This window comes from Dermacentor albipictus, chromosome 1, assembly GCF_038994185.2.
Source record: "Dermacentor albipictus isolate Rhodes 1998 colony chromosome 1, USDA_Dalb.pri_finalv2, whole genome shotgun sequence".
NCBI lineage: Eukaryota > Metazoa > Arthropoda > Arachnida > Ixodida > Ixodidae > Dermacentor > Dermacentor albipictus.
This window is the reverse complement of record NC_091821.1, coordinates 436,053,569-436,079,037: the sequence shown is the minus strand read 5'-3', so window position 1 is coordinate 436,079,037 and position 25,469 is coordinate 436,053,569. Positions and strand designations below refer to the sequence as shown.

At 46.4% G+C, this 25,469-nt stretch overlaps 1 protein-coding gene across 3 annotated transcripts in view; it reads right to left on the bottom strand.

Moving 5' to 3' along the window:
• Positions 1-25,469, bottom strand: part of LOC135908031 (phospholipid-transporting ATPase ABCA3-like) — a 114,311-nt gene that overhangs the window by 6,379 nt on the left and 82,463 nt on the right. For all 3 annotated transcript variants that reach the window (XM_065439794.2, XM_065439797.2, XM_065439802.2), the window contains 7 exons: positions 22,076-22,229; positions 19,148-19,273; positions 16,886-17,143; positions 16,204-16,451; positions 12,711-12,869; positions 8,963-9,121; positions 4,904-5,085 (listed from right to left, as the gene is read on the bottom strand). In XM_065439794.2, coding sequence (XP_065295866.1) covers positions 4,904-5,085; positions 8,963-9,121; positions 12,711-12,869; positions 16,204-16,451; positions 16,886-17,143; positions 19,148-19,273; positions 22,076-22,229 — 1,286 coding nt within the window. The remainder of the gene's footprint in view (positions 1-4,903; positions 5,086-8,962; positions 9,122-12,710; positions 12,870-16,203; positions 16,452-16,885; positions 17,144-19,147; positions 19,274-22,075; positions 22,230-25,469) is intronic.

The following is a 25,469-nucleotide window of genomic DNA, read 5'->3' as shown; positions in this document are numbered from 1 at the left end:
ATTCTATGGCCTAGATCGTTCAATAACGCTGCAGAACAATTATTCCCATTGACCGAAAAGCAGCTCTCCTGTGTATGAAAAGATAACGACGACGATCAGATTACAGAATCATTATTCTGCACCAAAAGCAATTGTTTTAAATAATTCCCCCCTTGCACCACCTCTGAATGGAGCAGTTTACATCTGACGTCACTACACGGCTGACTCTATTGAACATATTAAGTCTCTTTTGTATCGACCTAGGACGTTTATTTATCGTCTTATTACAGAAAGCTTTAGAAGAAACTCAGCATTTGTCTGCGGTTTTTTTAGCATGTTTGTTTTGCTTTGCTATCTTTGTATAACTATTCAATTTGGACTGTTTTTTTTTCTGACAATGATATATATCCTACTTGATGTCCCTCCTGCACGGGCCATTTTCAGGCCTGCAGTATATTCGCGCGAATAGATAAAAAGTCGCCCTTTCGCCTTAAATGCGAACCATCGATTGCGATGGTAATTAATTACACAGCGATACGAACTAAGGATAGTAGTGTTACCGGCTGTATAAATTCTTAACTTTACTGCAGGCACTCGCTGTCAAAACGCTGGCGTGGGGAAGAACGGCAGCAGCAGCAGGCGAACTGACGTTCGTGCAGCCTCTCGCCTTAACACGAACTAAGCAGCGAGAACACCGCGCACGCGAAGCTATCAGCCCCCGGCGCATCTAGATTCTGTTCTCATCGCAGGTCGCTTTCAAGATAGGGCCAGCGCGGCCACACCCAGCCGCGCCATGCACAGCTGCCGCAGGACTAGAACGCCCGATGCGCGCGATGGAAGACGGCGCCATTCCTCCCCGCTTTTCTCCCCTGCGCGTGAAAGTTCGAGCCACCATCCTCGGCTCACCCTCGAACGGACATCTGGCCCAAAGGTTTATTACCGAAGTCGCAATGACTGGATACGACTCGACAATGCGTCTAAGGGCTTCAGTGTGCTCAGGCGGAACGCCATTAGCGATCATGCTGCGAATTTTGCGGCAGAAAGGTCGCTTTCTACCTCACTGATGCTGCCAAGACTTGGTTTCTTAACCACGAGAAAACCTTGCCTGACTGGGTGGCGTTGAGACACCAGCATTGGCAGATTTTCAGCAGCCCAAACGTCTGCTCTGAGGTCGCCAAGAAAAAGCTCGACGGAAGCTCGCAACTTCCCGGTGAAACATACACCTCTTATACTGAAGACGTCCTCGCCCTCCGCCGCCGTGCTGACGCTACCATGAGAGAATTCGATCGCGTTCTTCAGATCCTAAAGGTTCAGTGCACTGTCGATCAAGAATTGCACTACCGTTGACGATCTCATCGCGACTTCCCAACTCCTGGACTCCCTGCAGGCCATCCGTTTACAGCCTGACGCCTGTGAAGCACTTCTTTCTCCGGATAGAGACCTGCGTATGCTGATTCGGGATGTCATACGCGAATAGCTCCAAGCACATGGCCTACTCAATACTCCCGTCAGTGAATATCAATTTACGGTGCCTGGCCTGCGTGACATCACCAAAGAGGAACTCTCCTCGACGGCCTGCGCTGCGAGCTGTACACCTCCAACATCGCCGACCTCGTATGCCTACGTTGCTGCCATGCAACCAGCTTTCACACAGCCAGCGCCTTCTGCCATTCGTACTGCGATTCATCATCATAGCCAGCGTCATTCTCTTAAAGCTTTGCCGCTTCAACGCGATATAGTAATTTCCATGACCCTTTTTACCCAACAGATCTGGCGTAGGTGCGGGGTCAAAATCAATGAGATGTAGTACCTGTTACTTTCCGACTTGTCAAGAAAAGAATGCAGATTTGGTTTTGTCTGCACGCCTTGCGATGTCTACATAACCCCTCCTCCCCGCCCCCAGTGAATAGTGGAAAATAATCTTGAAGACGATGATTGCAGAACAGAATACGACGGAAGCTAACAGGTTACGTCAGAGCCCTCATGCTTTGAGCGCCACTTAAGTCGAGAACCCTGGATGAAGGTGCCTTTCCACTTTTTTATAGAAATATACAATGCTAGTGACAGTATTAAGTGTTATTTTGAACGACTCGAACTATAAAATATAGTTTTTCTGGGAAACTTGAACCACATCAAAGGACTTGTAAACGCCAAACGTTTTTTAATGTTTTTAAGGGTGAAACGCACGTCACTGCACAACAATGGTACTTTTTTTCGAATAGACTAAGCAAAGAAACTAAGGTAGCATTAAAAAATCAAGGCCAAAATTCAATATTGCACAGAAACTTGAGCGAGAACCGAGCCACAGAAAGATCAATTTAATCTCTAAATTGCTCTTTAAATAAAGGATCACCCAGAACGACCGCATTTAATTATATCTTCTAAACAAACTCTGGTTCTGTTCCTTTTCGCCGATACCTAAGTTAGGCGGCAATAACACCTGTATTTAAACATGTCTTGTTTCTTCAGGACCGGTTCCGAGTTTAAAACTCTTTCAGATCCCTCCGGGGAGACTGAGGTTATGCGTCATTATAAAGCATATAGCTTCATTACCGTGATCTTTTTTTTAACCTTGACTGAAAGGTTGCTATATTCTAATTTTTATTTTGATTACATCATTGAATGACTTCAGTTTGCGCTGCAGCATGCCAATTTTTCACACCCTGCCAAAACTGGTGTTCGTAAAGTGAAACCAGATTCCAACATGAGCAGCTGCGACTGTATAATTTTCTCTTAGTGCTTTGCGTTTTGAGACTACTTATAGCGCTATAGCGAATTTTCTCCCTTCTTATTTTGGGCTTCCGCAGCACTGACTTGCAATGTCTTGTGTTCCTGCGCTTCGAGTTATCGATTAATTCAGCCTCGCTCTGTGATCTGCTAGTTTGGTTAGATCAGATAAAAGCGTGATTGCCTGGGACAAACATTGGTCCCGGCTTCCATGCCCAGAGCAATTTGCAGTTTCTTTTTTTTTTGCTGCGCCGGTTGCTCCGGCGAGCGTCGGCGTCGGCGTAGCTGAGCGAACGAGCACAGCGAAAGATGAAAGCGAACGCGGAGGGCAGTGGGGTACGAAAAACGTGAAGACGAAAGCCGAAGAGGAGGGTGCAGCGGAACCACGAGGGGGAAAGAGGAGGAGGAGGGTAGGGCGAAAAGTTGAGAATGAAATCGCTGTGCGGCGGCGATGGCTACGAGATGGCGCCAGAGGAGTGCGCGTCATCTGGGAGGTCTTTCGGGTGGCGGCTGCTATGAACACGCCCACACGTCACTCACGCGCTCCCTCTCGCGCCTTCCAGACTAGCGAGGCAGTCGTACCACACTTCGCTTCGTCTGCAACGTGCCGCACGGGACATTGTCCATACCAGCCAATACACCGCGATATCGAAACACGTATAGAGCTGCGCTCTAATTTCGCATTAGGGAGTATCGTAATCATCGGCGAAATTTTTTAGCTGCTAAGCTTTTAGTTTGTCCCCATACAAAACACGTCTGTATGGCCTGTTTTGTTTCGGCTACTATCGGGTGGACGACAAACTTTCTATTTTGTGATTCTATTGTGGGCTCAGTGAGAAGTTATTCTTAATCCATAAGCATTCTTTGGCGTGTATCCCAGCAACATCCGTCTGTCACGTGAAAAGCATAATTCCTTGCATGTGCACAAAAATGCATAATATGGAAAGTTACGACACTTAGTCATTATAATAGTGTAATAGATGAATATTAGCATTATGAGCGATAAGGAACAATTGTAACTAAACAAATTATCACAGAGAAAACTGTTCTCGTCCAGCCGCCTTGAAAGCTTACCTTCCCGTATTACAACACTTCTGCAGAGAAGCCTGCTGTGGGGCTGCTGAGTATAAGAATAACTGATCGGTACATGATGATGATAAATTATTCGGGACATTAAAACAATATTGGTAGCGTCTTCGTCGCCGCGCCACGCTCATAAAAAGGAAAAAAAGTTAAAATACAATTAAGAAAAAGCTCAGTGCCCTTCCACTCTGTCAAGAACGATGACCAGCGAAGCTGAGTATGTGGGCCCGTGAATGGCGAACTGCACCTCCGCCGCGGGTCGGCCCGGCATTGCACTATCTTCGGGATCGGCCCACGTATGGGGATTGCTTAACGCCTGCTTCACCTCCGTCGCGGGTCGGCCTGGCATTGCACTATCTTCGGTATCGGCCCACGTATCGGGAGTGCTTAACGCCTGCTTCACCTCCATCGCGGGTCAAGCCGGTATTGCACTATTTTTGGGGTCGGCCCATGCATGGGGAGTGTTTAACGGCTGCTTCACGTCCGCCGCGGGTCGGCCCAGCATTGCACAATCTTCGGGATCGGCCTACGCACGGGGAGTGCTTAATGCCTGCTTATCCTCCGCCGTGGGTCGAGCAGGTATTGCACTATCTTCGGGATCGGCCCACATAGGGGGAATGCTTAAACGCCTCCTTCACCTCCGCCACGGGTCGGCCCGGCATCGCACTGTAGCCGGGATCGGCCCACGCATAGGGAGTTTTTTTTTTCTTACGACACGAAAATTTCCTTGGACGGTAGAGGTATACAGCTTCGCTGTAAAAAGAAACACCTGTCGTGAAACCGATTGTGAAGGCGTTCCTGCCTAGTTGACACAATCGTGTCGAAGGAGCCATGCAGCTTTCTGGCAACTCATCTCCGCACCGTTCAGTACACGGATTCCATTTCTTTGGTGCCAGAAAAGCGATGTATAGACCCGCACAAGCTCGGAAAAGCAAGTAAGCAAAAGCGAAGTAACAGTGCAGCCACGGAACGCTCACGCATTAGTGTACGATTGTCAGAATTGCTGCACGACCTCTTTTTTTTATTACTGCCTTCCCTTCTTTTTTGCCAAGTTGTCACCTAGATTCACGAAATATACAAATCAATGAAGACCAAGGCTGTTAGTTAAGCGCACCTGTATCTCGACACAAGCTGGTCTGCGAAGTCCTCCAGGTGAAAAATAGAGAGCAGCGTGTTGAGGTACTCCTGGGTGAGCGGGATGCCACGCAGCCGGGTGTACAAGATCAGGGTCTCCATGCCAGTCAGCAAGTCTAAAAGTCCACCGCGCTGCGGACAGTAGCCCAGGTAGCGACGGAACTGCGAGGTGTGACGTAGCTTTCACACTTTGTCACGACGCTGCTTGAAATATTGATGAGGGAAAAGTATGCGTTGCGTCCGTATGTATACATCGCTGCAACATGGTCAAATGCTGATAGAAAAAAGAAAGCCGCAGAAGCTCCCTAGTAGGATTTATCAGATAGTGTCTAAGCATTCTTTCAAAACGCTCATATATATATAGTCAATATGCAGGGTATTTTTTATTGCCACGCCAATTAAAGAAAAATGCCTGTGGCATATAGCACAATCATAATGTTTATCTTTTACAAATACATAATTAAATGTTTTCGTGTTCATACCATACACTTTTACGACACAAAACTCGTTATTGGCAGTATGTTGCAGCTGACAGCTATGCAAGCTGTTATGCTTTTAATTCAGCAGATGATTCAGTACATAGTACCTTTCATTCTATGCTTTTTTCCTTCTTTCACCGAGTAGCTTCCGCGACGTGCAAATACGCGGCAGGGACATTTTTTTCGGACGACAGCCCTAATGCTGTAGTGAGCTTTTACGTAGTACTGCGCGTAAAAATAAACAGTACTTGTTACGGTGCAGACAATTTTGAACAATTTGGTGTAGTAAAACAATACACCATATATATATATATATATATATATATATATATATATATATATATATATATATATATATATATATATATATATGTATATATATATATATATATATATATATATATATATATATATATATATGTATATATATCAAATCTGTGTAGTTGCACGTAATCGGAAGGCATTTTTATACTTTTATACTCCCATATTACTCCATGTATAGCTATGGAGAGCATCGAGTCACGCGTTACAGACGGACGGACAGATTTCCGACGAAAGTAGCGCTATAAAGCTCACGCATTAAAAAGAACGAGCCCCGATTTGACGGGGGCAGCATACGCACTTGCAATTTTAGTTTCCAAGTTAGACTGCAGCTTATACAGATATGTCCACATTCCAAATGTCTGTCAACAAAGCTCACGCACTGAGTACATCGTGGGAGAGTAGGCGAAGAGATTTTTTTCGCAGCTCGGCCGTTTGGCAAAGAGGGCGTCGAGTGCCTCAGACGCGACCATCTCGCTTATAACGCGTCACGCCGCTTAAGCTCCGCTCGTATCGGAGACGCTATCAACAGATATTTTGCAAGAAACCTAAGCACAAACGCAAGGAACGTAAGCATTTTGGTCGGACTGCCATCGCCGAACGCACATCTGCCGTGGTGGCCGCGAGCGTATTTGTTGAGAAGTCCACTAGTTTTATATCAGAAACAGATACCGCGAGCACGATACGGTCAATCAGCGCAGCATTCTCGGTTGATTTTCTTTCCAGTCACATTACTTCCGGAATCTATAGCAACGCCTCATCGTCAGACCATCAAAAGCATCGCAGACTTTTGAGAGTAGTGACTTGCGTTGCATTTTACGTGCATGCGCTGGGCTGTACGCACTGCTCATTTTACTTGTGTGTGTCGCTTCCTTGACTTTTCGGACGTCGATTGACCCCGTCGTTAGACAGTTTTAGTTCCACGTACGTAAATGCTTTGCGTAGGTAGAGCTCTTACGTGTGAGCAGTGCGAGTGCGCAGAACGCAAAGGGTTTGCGTGAGTATCACGGATATACGTGAGACTCAAATGTTTGCGTGCGTTCTTTGCGCACGTAGAGAGCTCCGCGCGGCGGTCTCGCGAGATCTTGAACAAGTGAGAGCATCATTGCAAGATGGCAGCCAAACACGCCGACAAGGTATCTGGGCGCCTTCCTTTTTCTAAAAACGACTTGGATTTGTTGCGAGACGTAAGGGAGTGCAACCCCTTCGAGGACAACATGCGGTATAGCACTTCTAGGCATTGCGAAGCTCAGATCGGCACAAGAACGCACTTTTACGTGTTTACATGCCATGCTGTCCCTGCAAACTTCTTAATCTCATCCACCCACCTAACTTTCTGCCGCCCCTTGCTACGCTTCCCTTCTCTTGGAATCCAGTCCAGAACCCTTAACGACCATCGGTTATCTTCCCTCCTCAATACACGCCCTGCCCATGTCTATTTATTTTTCTTGATTTCAACTAAGATGTCATTAACTCGCGTCTGTTCCCTCACCCAATCTGCTCTCTTCTTACATTTACAGAACGGATGTCAAGGGAAAGGAAGTGCAGTAGAGGACGGCAGAAAAATTAGGTAGGGTGATTAAATTAGAAAATTTTGAGGCGCATACTGGAATCAGCCAGCGCAAGACAGGTAATTGGAGATCGCAGGGAGAGGCCTTCGTACCCTGGCAGTGGATATAAAAATAGGCTGATAATGATGATGCGATTTCCAATGTGAGTGACTAGCAGCAATTGAGATACTGACGCCACCTTCGGTCAATATGACAGATATGCGCTTTACGAACGTTGCGACCGCAGTCTGAACATTGCGTTCCTTTGTCGAAAAACAGCGCCTCGCAGCATAGCAGATGGTGTGATCACGCGGGCATCAAGAGGATGTTCACTACGCCACACGTCCGTAACCAGCGTTGACGCAACCTCTACAGTGAATGTGGCTCCACTAAGGAATATCCGCTTCCTAGCTCGTTAGCGTTCTTGACAGCGTACGCGAGGTTTGGTACCGTATTATGTGTCGATCACTTTCGCAAATATATCACCTTCGCCATGTATTTTTTGAATAAGCCAGCTTAGAGGATGCCTGCGGCTCCACTGAGGAGTCGCGCTTAGCGTTGTGTCGCCATGCGAAAAAAAAAAGGGAGCCACCGACAACAAGGCCCTTGGTCTCTGGCGACCCTCGTGGGTAGTGTTACGTATTCGGCGTCTAGACGCCCAGGGCGGCAGGACGGCCAACCTAAACAAGAGACGACCCCCGCAACGCCAGGAAGACAATAGCGTTTATTCCTTCAGTGACGCGCTTTTTGTGTGGTAAGCAGCCAATGAGGGAGCGGCAAAGGAAAAGATATCGCGGCAAGCGGGGCAATATTATATGCAGGCCGCAACATAGAACGAGACCAGCACCACGAATGTTACAGTGGTCTAGTCTTATGGAGTCCGAGTGATGTTATCGAGTACTTACACACGATTTTGAAGATGTCACTTATTTATTTCTCCGCATTTTAATATGGCACCAACCAAGCATCAGCGGCAAAAATATCTCTAACCGCAATTTAAACTTATACTAGACACCATGCGGAGACCTAATCGGCAGCCGCAGCATCTCACTATGTAGATATAAACACATCAAATGGAATAACAGAAAGTACATCGTGGCAACGGTGACTTTCCATGACGCTCATCTGCCCAAGAATCGGCTTTGGGAAGCATATACGCATGGTAAAAGAAGGTATATCGCATTATTATCAGCCCAGCTTGACAGTGAAGGCGTGTTTCCAACACCTGCTGGCGTGAAGAAAAGGCGGACGATTTTTGAGCGAGTGTGGAAACTAAAACCGAGTCAAAGGTACACGAGGTAGCTCGGCATGTTTTTGATCGCTAAACCCAGTTTCAAACATCAAGACCGGCAAGTATATGTTGCCTGCCGGCCATTTTCGCCACACTTCGCCTATTTAGCCACATGACGACATAGTTGTAATTGATGTTCGCAAGACCCAAATTAAACAAAGAAGTGTCGCAATAAAGGATTAACCGCATATCACGTCCGTGAATCACTCTGACCGCTCAAGTATCATCCTATGGTTACTGGATCAGGAGCACGTCCCCGAGAGAAAATCTTGACATATTTGTCCGCAATCATTAAATTTCTTGCAGATAGCTGCCGATTCTTGTGAGTAAAGGCTCACGTACACAGTTACTCACGTGTAGGTTAGAAGGTGCACTGTTGTTCAGGCATGTGTGCTCACCTGGGTCACCTCGTTCACGACTGAGAATCCGTTAACGAAGGCGTCGCCATTGTGCGGAAGTATCTCCCCCGTGAGTATTTTGAACGTAGTCGTTTTACCAGCACCGTTGACGCCAAGGAGACCGAAACACTCGGACGGTCTTACGGTGAAACTCAGGCCCTGCACATGTGCGAGCAAAGATGGGCGAAGTTTCGCGAAGTAAATGTTAACGTTCTGAGCTCTCACCCTGGCCATGCACAGTAATACATTGCTTGCCGTTCACCCTCTCCGCCATCACGCTGCCCACATAATCTTGACTACCACCACCAAGAACTTCAAGCTTGTAATTTACATGATCTTACGGTGACACAGTGACACTGCGTTCAGCATACCGGTGCTGGAAACAAAGCAGTGAGTTCATGCTCTCGTCATTGCAAAACTAGATCTGCGACGTCAAAACCGCTCGGCCCCAAGAGTAGTTCCAGGCGTATACAGATTTACGCACTATAGACATCGCTTGGTCTCAGCACTGTGCATGCTAGGGAAACATGTAATTAAGCACCGATAACGTTCACCTTACAGCCGAACTACTTGAAAGAAGGTAAAGAAAATGACAAATATTCATGGAAGTCGCGCCAGGTGCAACATACGTAGCATGCATGACAACATAGCAAGGTTTAGCGTTGCGCTTGGACTTCTCGGACGGTGTTCTAACTATACGTGGTTCCGACTAACGAAGACGCGACATACGCGAGAAGACGACGATCCCGCCGCAGCTAGAGGCTGCAACAAGGAGCTATGACCAAGAGACACAACTCAAGGCCGTGCAGCAGGTCTCGGCAGCTCTAGAGAGGCAGCGGCCGCGCGAAACCGAGAAGTGGGGCAGCACCCCCAGGAAGGGGGCGGCGGCCCTCTCGGACCCGCGGAAGTAACAAGGGACCAAGACCTCGAGGAGCACAACGCACGAGACTGACGTAGTGGCCGCGTCGCGGTAAAAGCTTGTTCTTCCTGCGTGGAGGGAGCCTAACCGATTCTGCAGGCATTTTCAATAAAGTTGTTCTCTCTCTCTTACCCTTGAGAGCTTCAATACGCCTCGTAGGGCTTGTAATGACATTGCACTGGCGCCACTACGCGGCCAGTAAAAATCCGCGCTAGTAAATTGTCATCACTTTAACGAAAGAGAAGTGATGATTTGCACTTTTAATATTTAATAGACTGAGAAGATTAAATGTAAAAGGCATGCGCTGTGAATATTATTTACCTACATATGTTTGCGGTCCTGCCATTCTCAAACTTCACAGTAGTAATTTACTCATACAACGTAAGGCCTGGTACGAGCAACTTTATTGATAGAACAGTGTAGCAATATACCCTAGGCATATAGCATACATATGCTTACACACACACACACACACACACACACACACACACACACACACACACACACACACACACACACACACACACACACACACACACACACACACGCATATATATATATATATATATATATATATATATATATATATATATATATATATATATATATATATATATATATATATGCAAAGTGTCACGGCAACGATGACGGCGACGTAAATGTGCTTGAAGTGCCAATATAATCGTTATCGCAGTAAAAGAAAAGGTTGCTGAAGGACTTGTGCGCCATAGAAGCACGTGAAAGGGCCCGTTGCAAGAAAAACATTACGCTTTCAGCGTAAGGGATAAAATGCTACATAACCAGACTGCAAATAACATTATAAATTAAATAGTGCAAGGAAAAGTCAGAGGTTATCATGTGTGCTTCCGCCACGAAATCGAAAACGAAGCTTGCATTACCAATTTTGATTTGCATTTCTTCGAACACTTTAGTCGTTGCACATCAGGTAACTTACGACGTTTGATTTAGCAGACGGAGAACCATAACCGAACATTAAGAGTCGAATGCTGCGAATTATCTGGTTAGTCTCGGCTATCGAAAATACCAAAGAGTTCATTTTGGAATACCGATAGTGAGTGCTTAATATTGGATTCGTATTAAAAACTTCCAATAATCGCCCCCTCCTACTTATTTTTATTTTTATTGCAATCATGCTTCCCTCTCCGATGTCCTATTGTCTGCGGCTACGTAAACGTTTTACGGCGTGTTAGCGTTCCAACATAGCCGTGCATTCTACGGGACGTTCTTGATGGGCCCATCCCGCGCAATATGCGGAAATGCGTATATAGCAATATACGGGCACTCGAATCGAATTGTCGCCATCGCATTCGTTGTTTGCGTCGCCGTGGGGCTGCGCGAAGGTACATGTACGCTATATGCTTATTCATGTCATATATATGATACGCTATTAAGTCACTAAAATTGTTTATGCCAGATATTACGTTCTTGATTGACAGGCCAAGAGCAAATAACATGACACATAAAGTTCACAGTGCATTCCTTTTATCAGAAATCTTATCACGCCATTAGATATTAAACGTGCAAAACAACACCAGTGCTCAAACATGAAAGTGAGGTCACAATTGATTGGCCCTGCTCTTGACGGGCCGCGTAGAGGCGCCTGTGCGATGCCATTACAAGCCCTACACGGCATGTTAAAGCTTTTAAGGATGCCAGCAATTTCGGCTCAACCGCATTATGTCGCGTCCGTTTAGTCGGACTTGCGTATCGTTGAGGAGTTCAAGAGGAACGCTAAACCTTGCTATCGTTGTCAGTGCTTCGCTCTTCGGGAGAAACTGCCAGACGTTTTTTTGTGCGTCTACACTTTCAATATTATTTAGTAATACTAACAATATTGAATTTAATATTATTTTAACATTATTCCCATTCCCTGTTCCGATGAAATTTCTAAGACATGTCTTTACGTTAAGTTGTTGAAGAAATTTCATTTCATCGATTATTCTATAGAAACTTGTAAAGAACAGTGTGACCTGTCATGGTGGCGTAGTGGATTTGGCGTTTCGATGTTAAACCAGAGGGCGCGGGATCGAACCCCGGTCGCGGCGGCCGCATTTAGATAGGAGCGAAATAGAAAAAAAAATCTCCCCTGTTGGGTGCAGGTTAAATGACCGCGCGTCGTCAAAACTAATCCGAAGTCCTCCACCACGGCGTGCTTCATAATCATGCCGTGGTTCTGGCACGTAAAATCTAACAATTTAATTTATGTTTAAAGAACAGAGTTTGAGTGCCTGTTCAATGCTTGCAACCGCAATTGCCACTGGTACTGACATCAAGAATCTCTGGCGGTGAGGTAAAGGGACGAACGATCGAATGAATGAATGAATTCTGGCGTTTTACGTGTCAAAACTATCATTTCATTATGAGGCACGCCGTAGTGGAGGATTTCAGATACATTTTGACCACCAGGGCAGTTGCACATGCCCCCAATTCACGGGACACAGGCGTTCTTGCACCTCGCATCAATCGAAATGCGGCCGCCACGGCCAGGATTCGATCTCGCGACCTCGTGCTTAGCAGCGCGACGCCATAGCCGCTAAGCTACCGCGGCGGGTAACGACAGGATCGTTTTTACATTAATAGACATCAGCTATCCCTTCTCAAAGATTCCCGTATTCACCATAAATCTTATATCCAATAACATCATATGACACATAGAAGAACCGAGTTTTTACAGGGGATCTTGTATGTTCAAATCAAATTATTGGATATGGGAGTTATGGGGCAAACGAATTTTTCAATGGGGATATTACCATATCTACCGCTATGCATTTCAGCTTGGTGAAAGTGGCAGCGGTGAATAAAACTTGCCTTCAGCACCACGTTGGTGTCGACGTAGCCGTACGCCTTCTCCAAGCGGCAGACAATCATTGCTGGGCTGACTCCCTGTGGCGGCGGCAGGCGCTGGTAGAGTATGCCAGTGACCAGCTTGTCTTCCTTGCACACGTCCGTGTCTTCGCGCTTGGCAGCCTGTGAAGAAGTTGATATAATCTTCGGTTCTGACGTTTTCTCTGGGAAGTATATGCCTATATTTAGATTCAGAATCGCAGAGAATGTCCTTCAGAACATTGGCGAATCCACAAGAAAGAATGAAGGCTGAAATATTCCGACAGTGGAGAGATAAAGTCAGAATAATAAAAATACATTTTTAGGCCTTACGTGTATGAACTATTCTGATACCTGGTGCTCACCAAATACGAGAGGATCATGCAAGTACACATACAGACATAAAAGCTAGCGCTCACGTCAATTGCCATCGCATTACTATAGGACATTAAAAAAATTACCTGGAGTGTATTCTGGAATGTATTATGGAATTATCTGGAATGGCCATGTATGGGGAGTGCTTAATGCCTGCTTCACCTCCACCGCGTGTGGGCCCGGTATTGCACTATCTTTGGGATCGGCTCACGTATGGGTAATGTTTGACGCCTGCTTCACTTTTGCCGCGGGTCGGTCCAGTATAGTACTATCTTCGGGATCGGCCCATGTAGGGAGTGCTTAAACGCTTGCGTCACCTCCGCAGCTGGACAGCCCAGCATTGCACGGGATCTTATTCTCCACGCGGACGCGATAGTGGGGAAACTATAGCTCTTAACAGTTTCGCTCTAATTGCTGAATAAAAAAAAAATGCAGCTTTGAAGTATTTCAACAGTCGAGAGATAAAGTCAAAGTAAAAAAATACATTTTTAAGGCTTAAGTGTACAAATTATTCTGATACCTGGTGCTCACCAAATACGAGAGTATCATACAAATATACATACAGACATAAAAGCTCGCGCTCATGTCGATTGCCATCCAATTCCTTACGATATTCGAAAAAAACATTTTCTGCGATGTATTCGCCTGCAAATCGTAGTACAATCATTTAATCCGAATGTGTATTATTGTTATACTAGTGTATGAAATGCAAGTGCTGGCGTCCCTCCAGCGCGGTTTGTTCTATTGTAAAAAAAAAAGGTTAAACTTCGTTATATTTGTTTGAGGTAAGAAACTAGGCGAGATTTCTTACCATGGGTCTACGGGGGAAGACTCGAAATAACGTGCCACTTCGAAACTTTGCGACGAGGACGGGGAACGCGCACCTCCACCAATACGTTACGTGCAAAGAACCACACTCTATACAGGCTCATTAGCTTCGAGGGCCACCACTGGAGATACCGACGCTACTGTCGCTACGGCATACAAAGTAACATGACGTGACTAGCGTTCGCGCCCTTGCTGCAGCCAACGTAGCTCATTGGCTGGGCGACTGAAGCTTCGACTGTAGGGTTGCAGATAACGTGTTTCATTTACTTGCCCACCCTTACAGCATGATTTACTGCTTGATACCGCACTGCCGCACGTATCCGACCGATCCCGGTGTGAATTTTCACGCGTACCCCAAAACGCAGCGGCAGCGATATGCTTCGCTGATACGTTCGCTGAAAATGGACTTCAAGCGTGCTCGTTTTATATGGCATCAGTCAAAGCACTTTGCTCCGAGAAGCATGCAACCTGCATGCGCGCAAACGCTAGAAGCGAGGATTGGGGAGACAAAAATACAAGTGGTTGAAGTTCCGCGCGTAATAATGGACAGGTGGTAAATCATCGCCCCGCGATAATTGTGGCGAAAATGGCAAGCCGTACTTCCCGCTACGAATGCCGTGAATAGTGCTGTTTAGCGGCAAAAGCGCGCATAGCTAGCTACTTGTATGAAAGATCGCGCGAATTGAATAACCAATAATAAAGTATCGGGTTGCTCGCTTGCTGCTGCCCTACACACGAGACGAATGTACGCGCTAAGTTGTTTTGCTGCCAAGGTCTTGCCATATGCATAATTTCGAGTACCAAACGTGCCCATGCCTGAACGAAAATGAAGAAGGTTTGCTATCCTTGTATGGCAAGGATTCAAACATGCAAACGGTCGCAATTAACCATGGCTGAACCACTGGAGAAGCCGAACACTTCGCAACCGGTATCACGTGATGCCGCATTTTACGTTATGGAAAGATTCCAGCACATGGCGCCACTGTGTGTCCTCGAGGAGAATACCAGTATATGTACCAGCGGGTACGCAGTACTCGCTGAAAGGTACCAGCCTGCACTATCTCAAAACCGACCGTTCTCCTTTTACACATAAACTGGCCTCTTCGTTCTCAACGGTACTGGTTCGACGCAATATCGCGAATTCAACGGAACATTGCGCATTCACGTAGGTAACGAAGTCACAAGTTCGCAAATATAGCTGCCCGGTATTTTTTTTTTTTTGATTTAAGCATCCACTATATCATTCAGTGCGTGTACTCGAAGACAAACAGATGTGGCACAGACAGCTCCAGTGTTTTGAACATGTGCACTAAAAATAACGCATAATTTCGAGTACCAAACATGCCCATGCCTGAACGAATATGAAGAAGGTTTGCTATCATTGAGAATTAACGCAGCACCAGCTCTGGATAAGTTTCTGCTAGCTTCCTAATGGCAGCATGAAGTTCTGATAACTTGTAGCATGACAATTTGTCATAGTAGCCACTAGCCCATGACCGCTGTAAAGTATGTGATTGTGTGCGTACCCTCATCTGACCATACATATCCTACCCTATCTGATCCGTTAATCTAGAGACCGCTCGAATACACAGTAACTAGCCTACGAAGTGAAGCGCTTTTTGTGCTACACATAGGTAAGTAACATTCAGCGCTGAACTGGGCAATGTGTTTTTTTTTGTTTCAAGAAAGACAATTCATATTAGCATTTCATGTGGCATATTGTTAAAAAAAGTATCTGTAGTAGGAACATATGCTCAATTCATAGAAGATCCATCTATTAAAAAGACAAAGAAAGGGAAACGCACCTTTCAAACGTATTCCAAGGTCTGCCAATGAAATCGGATATATGAGCACACGTTTACATCGCAACAACCCATTTTTTTCGTACTCCTTTCCTAACTTAAAAATAAACTTCAGGTAAGCTCCTCACCAAGACGTTAATATCAAAGAGGAGGATGAATTTGAGCACCTTCGGCATTTCGCCACCCCCCTCCCCCCTCCTTCCTGCAATTCCCTTCCGTGATGTCCTGTATAGTTCGTGACACACATTGGACGCTTCTGGACCACTTGAGGTAAAAAGAAATGGCCAGGCTTAGCTTGGTTAAGCCAAGAATGCGTTGCATATTGCGCGAGTTGGGGCCCAGCTTTTCCTCCGGCTGTCGTGACGTCACGTCACGTGGTTGCGCTAAAGGCCAATGGTGGCTGCCCGGCCGCGCCCAAGGGCTGAATTGAGTGATTGCAATATGCAACGCATAAAAGGTAAAACCGAAGGTACCTTTCTGCCGCCTACGTTTGCGGCGAGGCCTTGAGCACCAGGATGGACTTCGAGTCGGAGTCGCTGTTCAGGCGCTGCTTCACTCAGTCGTTGGTCGAGACGAGGGAGCCAGGAGCCGTCAAGGAATAATAAAAAGATAAAAAGCACAGGACCTTCAAGAACGAGCGTTAGCATCTCGTAGAATACAGAATACGGGTGGATATCCAGTGGATTGATTGCGTACTGCTCCGGGTCGGGGTCGTCCATATCTGCGCACAGGCCGGAAGGTAGCGTTGAGAATCACTTATAAAACGCTTGCACATGGAGTTATGTTGCTTCGGAAGCGTTGTACAATTGTGGATAATGTTAGGGAAAAGAATGTAGCGGCTCTTCCCGGAATACTCAGTCATTGCGTCAATTGCCATGCAATCTATTTGCATCGAGCACGCATTATTGTACTATGTGTCCTGCGACACTGCTGTAATGTACAGAATGGCAGCGGCTGTTCTAGAGGTATCATGCGAACCGCAGTTCGCGTTCGTGCATATCTGTGCAAAGGTAAAAAGGCAGCGCTGAGAATTCGCTATGACGCTACAAGCAGCATTTTGTCCTGCCACAAACATGGCCGCTAGCTAATTTCTGGCTACCATGCTAACTATAATCGCGCCGGCTATGAAAAGAAAATATAGATGCAGAGCCTTACGCGCACAGCATTGTTTCAACGAGAGCTTTGACTCGGCGGTCTTGGCGAAGCAGGCGGCCTCGAGCACTTGTCCACCGATGCGGCAGATGAAGTTCTCACTGGCAAGCTGCAACAGCTTCGTCATGCCCCTGGAGTACGAAAAGGAAGGCAGCAATCGCAGAACTTGTAGCACTATTTCTATCACCACCGTCAGCGGGAAGCTGTCCAGGGTGAACGCGTAGTGCTCCATAAACACCGACGCCATGCAGCCCAGCAAAGCTGCAAAAAAAAAAAGGAGAAAAAATGGTGACAAAGGTAGTTGCCGCCGCAAAAGAAGATAGAAGCACGGCGAGAAATGGACACGGCAATTGCGTTGCACTCAAATTCAGACAAAGCGGCTTAGTTGTGTCATAGCAGTTTTGAATGACAGAGCGAATGACTCATTTAATCAACGACGGATGGAGCATCACATAGCCTACTGGTGTAGCTGAGCCACGTCACTTTGAGGCTTATTCCCATACGCCTGCACTTGAACTTATTCAGGAAATGCTGCGCCTCACTGCTCGTTGCACTCGTGCAACATGGCGTCGTCCGCACGTAGCCATTTGTTTCACACACCCTGTGAACGCTTCGCACAGAACGAATTCACTGCCAATTACACTTCCAACATTCTCTGCACTCGCTGGAGTGGTAATGCAAGGATCGTTTCAAAAGTGCCGCCGGGCTTGTTTTGTATGAACCAGAAGTGCCACTGAACTGCAGTAAACTAAATCGAAATTGCATGAACTAGTCTACCGTGGGCTTATCAAGGGAATTCGCCGTTCACTGTTCACACAGTGGCACGTATCCAGTGACCAAATTCACATCAAAGATGTTTATTCAAATGTGACGCATAGCTGGTTTCACTTACGCTGTGATACAAGTGAGGGTAAACGGAGTACCCCTCATGCCTTCACACAGAAGGAAGCGCCCTGCGGGAACGCATCTGGCAGGAGTCGGTCTGTAGAGCTAGCTTTCGAAATAGCTGATGAGTAATAGGGCGCTCACAGAAGAGTTTCGGAAGTGTTGATTCCCAAACGACAAATGGATTTTTCATTAAACAATCGCTTCAAGCTGCGATCTTTGAGCGGCTTGGAATGATCTAGGTAGCGACATTTTTTTCCCCCTAAGTAGAGGTGATAGTAAGGACGTCTGGACAAACGCTTAAACAGGAACGAGTGCTACACGGCGAGTGTAACTCCTGCGTATAAAACTTGGCCCCATAAAGCCCTTTTGTTTTAGTTGCCATGTTTTATAGACACAGGAGTGGCACGAGACCACATCCATTCTTTCGCTGTGTTTCTAGATATCTCCTGGTGTTGCCTGTATGATAAGGTGACTGTTCACTGGACAGCTGCGGAAGTTTTCATACGCTTATCAGAAAAATGTGTACCTTCCAGGCGTTCACTCGCAGAACGCAAATTTGCGTGTAGCGTTATTAAACTTTGAATGAACAGGGAGACTTCGCTCTCCTCTTTCGGCACATGAGCAGTGTCACATACCCAGAAAAGAAAGTTCGCGTTCATGGTCTAAATGATGAGTCGTTCATTCGCAATGCCACATACTCGTGACCAAACTTGTGCAGACTATTGTTTGCTAACGCGGTTTCATCATCATAGCAGCCCTGTACTCATACAATGAAGCCGTGGACGACCCAGCCTAAGTTGGCGAGAAAACGGTTAGCGAATGCGCATGAGATGCCCTAATAATGCTAATCCTACCCTTATATGCTGCGCTCAGCAATGTGGTTACTAACGGTTCAAGCCTGGGCCACACACGCTTTCAATAGACAGTAGTGGAGGCTAGTTCCACTCAGCCATGCGAATTGCACGTTACGGTGCCCAGATTGCGCTGCTCGTTTGATTTCACTGCAAAAAGGTGACGGCTACGATGGTGACAAGAATGCGCCCGGAGTGTCCATGTTGTTGCGGTCGCAGTAAAAAGAAAACGCAGGGGCAGAACACAGGGAGCTTCAGGAGGCGGTAGTGTGAAACGTTATAGTGCGAGACCTAATCGTGCTTTGCGATTGATAATATTCTTTTTGCGTGCGAAAGTGGCAGCTCTAATCCTGAGCAACAATTCTAACGGTTCAATAAACTCGTTCTTCTTTAGTTTCACTCAAGTGGTCGTGCAAGCAACCTTATATAAAGCCCACAGCTACCAGCATTGCAAATCACTCGAATTCAAGTTTTAATCTTTTATGTTGCAATATCACGGAGCCAAAGGAAAGATGGTAAAACTCACAGATGACGAACGTCGATATCGCCATCTTGGAAAATCCAACGCCAGGATGGGAAAATATCAAGGAGAATAGGTAGATAAACGGCAGAGCGGCAAAGCCGTGCAGGATGTTCAAACAGAAGATCCATTCTGCGAAATAGAAGCACGCGTCTCGTAAGCACGATTGAAAAATTACGCGACTCTAGGCGCACGAAACGCAAACGAGATGTGATGCATCACGGGAGCCAAGAGGAGGCAAAGTCTAGTTGCGTAACCAGAGTGAAATATCTGCTCTATAGGGTTTCCCAGCTAAATTTAGCCGAGCTGTTTAACAACAACAAAGAAAAAAAAAGAAGAGCTTGAAAAAAATACGGTGGAAGAAAGGATTTTAAGACGTACGGTTGTCTGGCCGTTAGAATAAACAACTGTTGGTTTCTTATGATCTGACTCAACATGTATAGTGCGCTGTGTTCTGGACCACCGTAAGTTGCACTTCGCTCCCTGTCGAGGCAGGACGTGTGTCAAGTTAGATCCGGAACAACCCTCTGCAGTGTGGGGAACGCTGTTTTAAGAAAAGCCGCGTGTTTCGCCTGAAAGGCGAGGCACCGATTGCGATAGCAAACTAATAGATAGCTATACCAAGTGAAGATAGTAACTTTATCTGCCGTATAAACTTGTAAACATCTGCTAACTAACTAAATTAACAATGATATAATGAATAAGCGCGGCTGGACAAGGACGTAGATAGAAACAGACACACAGAGACGTACAGAGAAATAGACACATGGAGACAGCGCTGTCTCTCTGTGTCTGTTTCGTTCTACGTCCTCATTCAGTTGCACTAACACATTATATAATCGATTCAAGCTAATTAGCCCGCCAGCGTGTTCTAACTAAATTAACAAGCGCTGTTTGGTAGATGCCACTTTAGAGGCCGCAGACCAATGAATAGTGAAATGTTACTTTGGAGAATGTGTTCAGTGTTCAATATTCAACTGCGCCTTATATTGAACTTGTCGTTCATGGCTGAGCCGCGCATACACACAGCGTGTCCATGTGGCACGTACTCCTAACGTCGCCCATGGCAATGCCCCTGGTTATGAGCGCAAGGACGCATTGCCAATCGGAAAACCTTGTTTCGTGTGCCCTCGTGACACGGGGACTAACCAATGACGACAAAATACTGACGCTTCGCCATTACACACTCTGTATCGGCCACTATGATCATGTTTTGCGGATGTATAACCGGTCCACAAAGCAGAACGCGTCCTCCTCCACAGTATTTGCGCAAAGGCACATCTTGAGGCACGAATGAGGTAAGATTCCCCAGCAAGAAGTTCCCACAAAGGTGTTAAGATTCCCCAGAAAAATAGTCGTCACATGTCTCGCTGGGAAATTTTGGTCGGGCAAACGCGGGATAGAGACTCTCGCAAGCTCCGCCGCTTTTTGGCGTAGGCACTCGGCGCAACCCATCTGGTCGAAGGCATAGAATTTCATACAATAATTACTAGAGAGAACTTTGGCGCTACTGTCCACGGGAGCAGCAGTGGGGGCTGTCGAGCCAGCATGTGAATTATGTATGGATGTACGTGGATTTGCATAACCTTCGTCCTTCTGGATTCAAACGACTTCGAGACTTTGTAAACACCTCATATTCAACAATGTACTGCGTAATAGATAATTAAATAAACATTATTAAAATTGTGCGACACCGGGATTCGAGCACAGGACATCCAGCACAGACGCCCGATGATGAAACCACTACGCCAGGCACGCATGCACCGACAAGCGACATATAGCGCTCTTATGAATTTAGCGCGGGCAAGCCAGTGCCTTGGGACCCTTGGTCCGTTTCGATTTGGCCACCTCGGCAAGCTGAATCGTTGCAATTAGTAGCAATTGTGTGCGTTCGCAGCGTCTTCTGCACTCAGAAAAGTATACATTGCTCTGAAATTTACGACAATAAAGGCACACACAGCGTAATGAACAAACTCATAAACTACTGTATTAACAACCACGAAGATCAGACAAATCCATGTGCTTCCCATCATTCCCATGGCGGATCAACGATTACAGCGCCAGAGTTTCTTCCAGTATATTGTACGAAACTGTATGGTCGAAGGGAACTTGGCAACCACTGCTCAAAAATATGGTCTCCTAGACGTGACACTAATCATGCAGGCCATAGCTGCTGAAAATATAGAGTACGTCGTCCATCTAGAGGGAGGCGTCATAGCGTATTACCGCAAAAGCACCGCCTTCAAAGTTTTTTTTTTTTTTACAAAGTGCTGGTACCTGTGTTCCGAGCTCGCGTCCCCCCCCCCCCCCCCCCCCGTTTTTTTTCAGCTTGAACGTCAATTCAACAAGTGGCGAGACCGCAGAAGCTATCTCTTTAGAGCGCAGCTCTCGGGCGCCCATTCCCGCGGCTGGCGTCGGCGTGTCTCGGCGTCGTACTTCAGCGCAAGCGAGCGAACGAGCACAGCGAAAGATGAAAGCGACCACGGAGCGCAGCGGTGGATAAAAGACGCGAGGAGGAAAGCGGATAGAGGGGGGGAGGGAGTGGACCATGAGGCAGAAAGCGGATGAGGAGGGTGTGGCGAAAGCGTGAGAAGCGTAGTGCGGTGACGATGGCTACGAGATGGCGCCTGAGCAGCGCGCGTCATCGGGAATGTCTATCGGCGGCTGCTGCTGTGAATCGCGCGCACGCGTCACCCACGGGCTGGCTCTCGCGATATCCCGATCTGCGAGAGCCAGCTCGCAAGGCAGTCGCGCCGCACTTCGCTCCAATTGCAGCGTGCCGCACGAGACAGGCAGTCCGTGCCAGCCAATAAAAATCGCGAAATAAAAACACTTATAGAGCTGCGCTCAAATTTCGCATTAGGGAGTATCGTAATCATCAGCGATTTTCTTTTCGAAAGAAATGTAACTCAGGCACGCTCGTTGACCACTTACGCATGAAGCTGTAGTTCAGCGTTTTCGCTTGGTAATAGATAATGGGCGGCAATACAAAGATGGCTGTGCCCATGTAAAACACAAAATCGGAAATAAAACTTAAGCTCCAGTAGAGGAACGAGCCAATGCCTGCGATGCTGTGCAGGTGCTTCACCTGCAAAATAAGAAAAGAACGAAAGAGTTTGTTACTATGTGAAGTGTTGCTAAAGGCTTTAAAGTAATTTCGTAAGAAGTTGGCGTACAACAAATTCAGCCTTTCTCATACCTTGCTATTTTTACACTGTGTGCGATTACACGTTTTGTCGACTATGTGGATGTGACCTCTAGAACCATTCCGCAGTTCTCCCAATATCCCGTTCTGTTCAGCCGTACAGGAAACTTATAATGATGGGCATGATGATGATTTCTAATATTTTCTTTCAATCAGGTTGCCAACAAGTAGTCGCCTTTTGGCGCCTGGCTGGAGGAATGAAAAGTCGCTGCTACTCCTGAAACGCGAAGCACCGATTGCGACAGCAAATTAATAGATGGCTATACAAAGTAAAGATAATGTTATCGGCCGTATAAACTTGTATACATTCGCTTACTAACTCAATTAACCAATATATACTATGCAAGCACGACTGAACGCGCATGTAGAAAGAAACAGACACACAGATACAGCGCTGTCTCTGTTTGTCAGTTCCTTTCTACGTCCTCGTTCAGTCGCGCCTACACATCCACGAGTGCTCCAAGCACTCATGGATTCTAACCAACTAGTCCGTCAACATGTCCTAACTAAATTAACGAGCACGGTGTCACGCACGCACAAGGAATACATGAACACATCCCGCTCAGTGAACGCTGAAACTCGCTGTCAGAATGCCGGAGTGAGGAATCGCAACAGCAGCAGCGATCCCCGGATGGGCCTTCGTGCATCTCTCGCTTCAACGCGAACAAAACCTCCAAAGCACAGCGCATACCAACCTACCTACACTACGTGCACTCTGCAAACATTGCTGATCGCGTTGAAGATGAGGCCCGCGCGGGCGCGTACTTTGGCCACGCCGCAGATCGCTTTCAAGGTACGGCGCCCGCACGACCGCAGCGAAAGCAGAGGTGCGATCTTGTACGCGTTCCAAAATAGAACGGAGGCGGTCCGTTCCACCGAACCGCACACGATTGGTCCATTTGAACCGTGACGAAAGCCATGACGTCAATTGTGGCGTGATTTCAATCATTTCGTGTCGTCTGCTATCGGACGAACGCAACGGAACGGACCGCCGATTTCGTGACGTAAAGAACGGACCGCCTCCGTTCGATTTTGGGACGCGTACAAGATTGCACCCCAGCAGCCGCTGGAGAAGAGCCCCCTCCCCTCTTTCGCCGCACCCTCATGCCTCGCGCGAGAGGGACGAAGCAACACCCTCTAGCAAAGCTTAAGAGGAAGCTTTAACTCCGGCGCTCCTATCTAAATACATGTAAAAGAATAATTAGTTTTTCTCTGCAACCACTGGACCTAATTTGACGAGGTCTCTTGCACTGAAAAAAAAAAAACCCTTAATATCTAGCGACTGGTGGTTACGAATTTTCGACGTAGGTCATCAACTTTTTATTAAAAATTGCCAAAAATCGGAAATTTTCAGAAACGAAACTATGAGGTTTACAACTGTGTTAACTGAGCAATGAAAAATTATAATACAATTCTGTGAATTGAATCTAATAGTACATCTAAAGCGGACAGAATTCACGTGTTACACACGTATGTCAATAAATTTAGTAATATGGAAATGCGGCTTTTGCATAACCCCTGTAAACAACGTAACGAATTCACGTAAGATATAAGATCACATACCGAATTTGTCCGCTTTCAATGATCTAATGGATTCCGTTTACAGAACCGCGATACCTGTTCTTGATACAGAGATATTAATTTGTATACTTCATGCTTCTATTTTTTTTTCAAGCTTTCAAATTAAAAAAAAATCTTTTTAACAAAATACAGGACCTAAATAGAAATTCCGCTCCCAACAGTCACTAGAATTTAACGTTCTCTCTCAAATGCAATTAATTTCATTAAAGTTTGCCCAGGGGTTATCTCAGAAAAAAAAAACATTTTTGCGTTTTACATGTATTTGAATAGGCCGCGTCGGAGTTGGGCCCGAGGTAAAGCTTCCTCTTGAGGCCCGACCTCTCTCCCCGTGACGTCACATGAGGGCGTGGATTGATAGAAATACGGAGCGCTGTTCAAGAGAGGTTGTCTCCCAGGTGCACCGTGCGGAAGTTTCTTTTTCCTTAAGAACAAGCATGCATTTAGTTTAAAAGAAATTTGACCGCGAGGAAGTTGTAGGAGCAACACGTTTATTTACACAATCCAGTTTCTTGTTGTGGTTGCGCTGTATGAGGAGCAATACACCTATTTGTTCTTCTAGTTGGTGTTGGAAGAGGCCGCGCTACCGGCCCGCCTTCCTCACTCGCACACGCGAGACTGAGCCGCCCTCGCCCCCCTCACCCTCGCACGCTTTCCTTGCACGCATAGCATACGGCTCACGGCGACGATTTTATTGCCCTTGAACTTTACACGGAGCCTCATGAAGACGGAGACACCGACGATAGAAATGCGCCTGGAATGTCCACATAATTGCTATCGCAATAATGTCTTCGCAATGAGCTGGATCGTCTGAAAATTTTTTCTAAAGCCCTCAGAGATTTTGCCATGTTGTAAGTGGCAGCGGCTTTATGAGCTTGTGCTTAGGTAGATGGCTCATGCCCCAAAAGCAAGTATTTGTCATTTGGCTAGCCAGACTAATTTCCTGTTATTTGTTATTTAACGTCGTCCTAAAGCCTTTGCATGCATTTTACCATCTTGGCTTGTTTTGCGTCGGTGACTCCGGGTTGCCTATTTGCGCTTTCTATTATCTTGCATATCGCCGACGTCATTTTCGATCTCTTTTTTTGATTACGTGATCACGTTTTCGAAGCACGAATATTTCTGACCTCTCAGTGCCCATTTATTTGATAACCTTGTTTCTACGGCTCTCCTCAAAACAAGTTTTCCTGTGCTCTTCTCTGAATTCCAGAGAGTTGACGCCCACGTAACATTGCAGTGCCTCGTTTGTTGTTTTATCATGGGTGCCCAATGATCAGTGGACCACCGCCATCTGCTTAACTTCGAAGCACGAGAAGGTTTCCTATCGTAATTTGTCACATTACGGCGTTTGAAAATGCTAGCACTGATGCTGTTACATGTTTCTAATTTCCGTGTACTACCGCAAATGTATTGGGCCACAAAAGCCTCTATCATTCTTCATAGCAGCGTTCCGCTTTCTCTTCATCGTCATCCTTGGTGGTTGTTTAAGTAGATATTTCTTTTCGTTTGGGCACACACAGGTATGTATACGTTCGACTGTGGGTA